This window comes from Saccostrea echinata, unplaced genomic scaffold (genome assembly GCF_033153115.1).
Source record: "Saccostrea echinata isolate AGI-Se365-2 ecotype Australia unplaced genomic scaffold, CSIRO_AGI_Sech_v1 ptg000029l, whole genome shotgun sequence".
In the NCBI taxonomy this organism is placed as follows: Eukaryota; Metazoa; Mollusca; class Bivalvia; order Ostreida; family Ostreidae; genus Saccostrea; species Saccostrea echinata.
In genome coordinates this window covers 20,042,261-20,046,952 of record NW_026889778.1, presented here as the reverse complement: position 1 = coordinate 20,046,952, position 4,692 = coordinate 20,042,261, and the positions used below count along the sequence as shown (strand labels likewise).

Sequence of the window (4,692 nt, the reverse complement as noted above, 5' to 3'; positions counted from 1 at the left end):
TTTGAATATAAAAACTCACTTTCTGCTGAAAATAAATGATTAACATGCATGCGTTGACATACATTAACAACCGACTGTTTGCAAAAGATAAATGATAAAATGCATGCGTTAACATACAGTAAAAACTTATTTAGCAGTTTGATTGCTTAATCCTTTCTCTTTGAAGAAAGTACTTGATATATTTAAAGCAAACAATAATAAAGTAACGTGTTGTAATATTCTTGTTTATATCATAGAAAAGAATTATTTAAAACTATTTAAGTTTTGTAAATTGCATAATGTGACTCTGTTTACTTGCCAAACACAAACTTAATTTCTACCAATCCAAAAATTTCTATATTTTGCTTATATATGTAATCTCGCGAGTATTTTTGAACCTACAAAATTTCTTAACATTTTTTTTTTTAAATTTACTTTTGTCTAGCTAAGGCCAAGTTTAAAATAATGTTTGCTTGCCCTCTCCTGATTTAGGAGGAGAATTTTTATTTCAAAGAAAATTTCAAAATCAATGCTGAATTTTGAAAATATATTTTAAAGGAAAGCCTGAATTTTGAAAATATTTTTTAAAGGAAAGCATTAAAGAATAATTGCTTCCTGGAGGTTAAAAAAAGGTTTTGAGTCAGGCCAATTTTAGCCAGTCGGTCGGGAGAGGGCAACCAAACATTTTTTTAAAGATGACCTCACTATCAAATATTTCGTTCTGATTTCATCAAACTATTAATGATAACTGAAATCCAAATTTGAGTAAATTTCACAAAAACTGAAATAGATATCAAATCACGACTTTTATAGATCTATATCTACGTGTTACTAAGTGCAATTCACATATCTATTTCCTGTAAACTCTTTCGTACAAGCAGTTTTATGGGCAATGTATCATGGAACTTTCATCCAAGTACCTGAAAAAAAGGTAGAGGAACCGAGTCATAAAACAGACTACCGAAAGCCTGAATGCAACATTTGATATTGAAGTAATTTTATATAAAGTCGACATGTTATGTACTAGTTTGTCAAATTATTTTCCATTATTTATTTTAGTCTTGGATATTTCTAATGATTAACCTAGATTTTCAACACTGAAATTTAACAAAAATGTAAACATACCGAATTATAAAATACATGTACACTCTTTAGAAAATGTGTTTGATCTTCTATACAATATCTTCTACACAATATTCTTTATGTACTCTAATCTTTCATAATAATCCGTCCGAAACTGCAACCGTTGGAAATATTCATCCCTTGTTCTATTAAAAATTAATTCATCCATACATTTCAAAGTGTATGGCTGGTAGTCGATGTAGAACTTGTTGGCAAAAAACTCTGGGCGTAGTGCTAGAATCGGAAGATCTTTGACTCCAAATACACAGACACTTCTTACAAATTGGCCATGACAGGGATATCGTGTATTCTTCCAAATCTTGAACCGGGAGAGATAGGGCTTTGTAGATGAAAAATCTGTGTCATCTTTTTCTATATCCCCTAATGCAATTGAACATATTTTTATGATAAATCAAACACTTTGACGAAAAAAAAAAACAAAACAAAACAAAACAAAAAAAAAAAAAAACAAAAAACAAAAAACAGAACGCCTGTTATAGTGTTATTTAAGGATTTTTTTAAAAAAAGATTTGTGTGAGTTATTGGTGCGTAAATCATACAGAACTGTCACGTAGTCATATATTTCATGAAGTGCGCTAGCTGCCTGTGTGATTTAAACACCAATAATTCACACTATACTTGAGACATTCATTATATTTACATTCGACAAGTTAAAAGCACCACAAGTATAATAAAATGTTAGAATTTCTCGCTTCCCTATATTTATAAAATCATTTTTATTGATGTCTTTGCACGTCATTTTTGACTCCACTTTAGCGCGAGTTTCTCCGTGTATATTTCTACGTGTGAGTATACATGTAGACGAAAATGTCATTCAAATCAATTTCATAATCTGTTAAGTAAAAAAAAAACACACACACACACACAGCAAATGTAAATGTAATTACATAATGTACATTTTTGTAATAAAATCAAACAATGGGTTTGAATAAGATTGAATTGAAATTTATCAAAAGAAAATAAACGGAACTACTTAAACGAGGGTTAGACTGAATATTTATCCTGGCAAGAAATGTTTGGCCACTGAATTCAAATTACACTCGAATAATTATATATCAACTTCAAAGTTAACCACTTCCCTAAAGGAATTTGTTTTTAGACGTTTTGTTTTCCATTTTATTTCCTGAACTTTATATTTTCACAGTAAAAAATTCAAAAAGTTTACCAAGTTTCACTAACCAGTCTTATAATTAATGAAAGAAATTTCTTTTATATTAGTTCTTACCTTTAAATGTTCCACGAACACCTAGATGAGGATTATGAGTAAGGGATGCAAAAAATATTTCGTCTGGAATATCCGTTTTCTGTAAATATTCTAAAAACTCCTTTGCAACCGGATTATTTACTATATATTGCACTGTTTCTCTGTTGAGGGTCACGTGAACCGCCCCTTTAATGAGACGGATATTGTGTGGTGGCGTCCCCACAGATGACCACCGCTTTTCAATGTCTGCGTTTCTTAAGAATTAAAGAAAAAATGAAGATATTTATGCCTTTTTTCTTAAGAGGATGTATTTCCGATGTTAAATACAAAATATGCCATATAGTAACATTTTCATGGAGGAGGTGAATGATTCAAACTCATTACAGGAGATGATTATATGTTCTTCTGGGAAACATTGAAATCAAAATTAAAATATTTTGTGCTTTTAAAAAGTGTGAAAACATTTAAATTGAACAAATTAAAAAAGTATTTCAAAGATTTTGTTTAATATAACATGTTTGTCGTTGCAGAGGAGAACAAATGAACAAAATATTTCTTTGCTTTGAAGAAATCACTTTATAAATAAATGTTAGAAATTATATTTAGATAAACATGTACATGTTAACGCTAATCTTTATTGGTTTTACGCATGTTATTGTGAACTTGCTTTAATACCACTGAGCATCTAAAGAAACGATTTCAAAAGTTACCTTTTAAATAAACCTTCCGCTTCATTTGAGCCATTAAAGATTTTCAATATTCTAACCAATTCATAATTTGTACGAAGGGGGAATTCTTGTCCCGTCAGATTAATAAAATATTTCCAACTAAATTTTAATAATACTTTCATGCATTGTATTTCAGGTGTTAGCACGCTCATCTTCCCCCACTCAACTGAAATCCTCATAGGCGCCAGAAACACATTTGAGAAACATCTAATTATGCTTGATATTTCCTTAAAAATGTCATCGGATGCTTTTTTATCAATGTGAACACAATAAAAATTTTGCGGACGGTATATTGCTCGTAATAGAATTTCAAATTGTTGTGGACTCTTGTAAACAAGAATGCTGTAAGCTATAGGGAAACACATTTCCTCATCTGTTGAAGAATCTATGATATATCCTCTGCTTTTTCTGAAATTGGTGCAGTCTCTTGTGAGCTCATTAAAAGACAAAGCTGCCTCGTTGACGAATTTATCTAGCCTAGAAGCTTTTTCAATTTCTCGAATGTCGTGTTTGAATAACCGACGGCAGTCGATATTTGGAACATTTCTTACCTTTTGAAAATAAAAAGGCACATTTTTGTTATTAAAATGAATTTGAATATCTTCATGTTCTTTGTACAGTGGTGAAAAAGAATCAAAGAAGTGCATGATGCTATAAAGTAGTTCATCATTTCCTGTAAATCCAACATTATGATCCGCAGCATTCCAATAAATAATAATAAGAACAAAAACAAATACTAATGCAGCACAATACAAAGAACATTTTCCACCCTTCAGCAGTCGTCGTAGTTTCATTTGTTTAGCTATGTCGTACAAAATGTCAGATCTCAAAGCACGGTTGTGTAATAAAGGGTTTATCTGACACGAACAAAATTTATTTAAGATATGTAACGCCCCCTTCAGTCTCTATCAGCAGTGGTATTTCACATGACCTGACGGAAATGAGGTTCATACTTTGATAGTCTATTGTTGAATAATTCTACTTAAATTTATCATTGGTTCTTATAACTATTTTATTTTTTCCTTCAAAAATTCAAACAGATTATATACTGATATGGATTCGCTGAGTTTTCAAATAGAGTCGTTGTTGGATTTTTTTGATGACGTAAAATGTAAAGACTACGAACAGCGATCTATCTTATAAATACGGTAAACAAAACGAATCGTAAAAAGGGCAAAAACAGGACCCCTAGAAACACCAGAGATGGGATCAGGTGCCCAGTAGCTAGTAAGTCGACCAGTCACACTCGCAGTTATATTCTGATCAGGCATACGGAGTACTCTGTAGTCAAATTTAGTATAAATACCAAATTGTAAGGCATTTCGTTTTCGATTATCAAATTTTGATAAATTTTCAGAAAGATGATTTTAAAACTATTATACTTTTTTTCAAATCTGGGGAAAATTCTAAGGTTTGTAGAAATCACTGATTATATGACAATAATTACTGATGTAACGCAGCAACAGTGGACACATTTGTATATTTATATCATTTATCTACCCTGTCAATCATTTATGATACAACATTCCCTAATGAGTAAAATCATTTCATTTACGAATAGAGGTGCCATCAGCGTTGATACAAAAATTTGTACATAAATGATATGGATGAATTAATCATAAATTGTTGTAAAGCTAT

At 30.7% G+C, this 4,692-nt stretch overlaps 1 protein-coding gene across 1 annotated transcript; it reads right to left on the bottom strand.

Moving 5' to 3' along the window:
* Window positions 1-1,165: 1,165 nt before the first annotated feature.
* LOC133194608 (beta-1,3-galactosyl-O-glycosyl-glycoprotein beta-1,6-N-acetylglucosaminyltransferase-like) lies at window positions 1,166-3,614 on the bottom strand (the record flags this gene model as incomplete). The annotated part of the gene is made up of 3 exons (XM_061330537.1): window positions 1,166-1,482; window positions 2,348-2,580; window positions 3,037-3,614. Coding segments are annotated over 3 exons (1,128 nt in total), but the record flags the coding sequence as incomplete, so codon positions are not given.
* Between the last annotated feature and the right edge of the window lie 1,078 nt (window positions 3,615-4,692).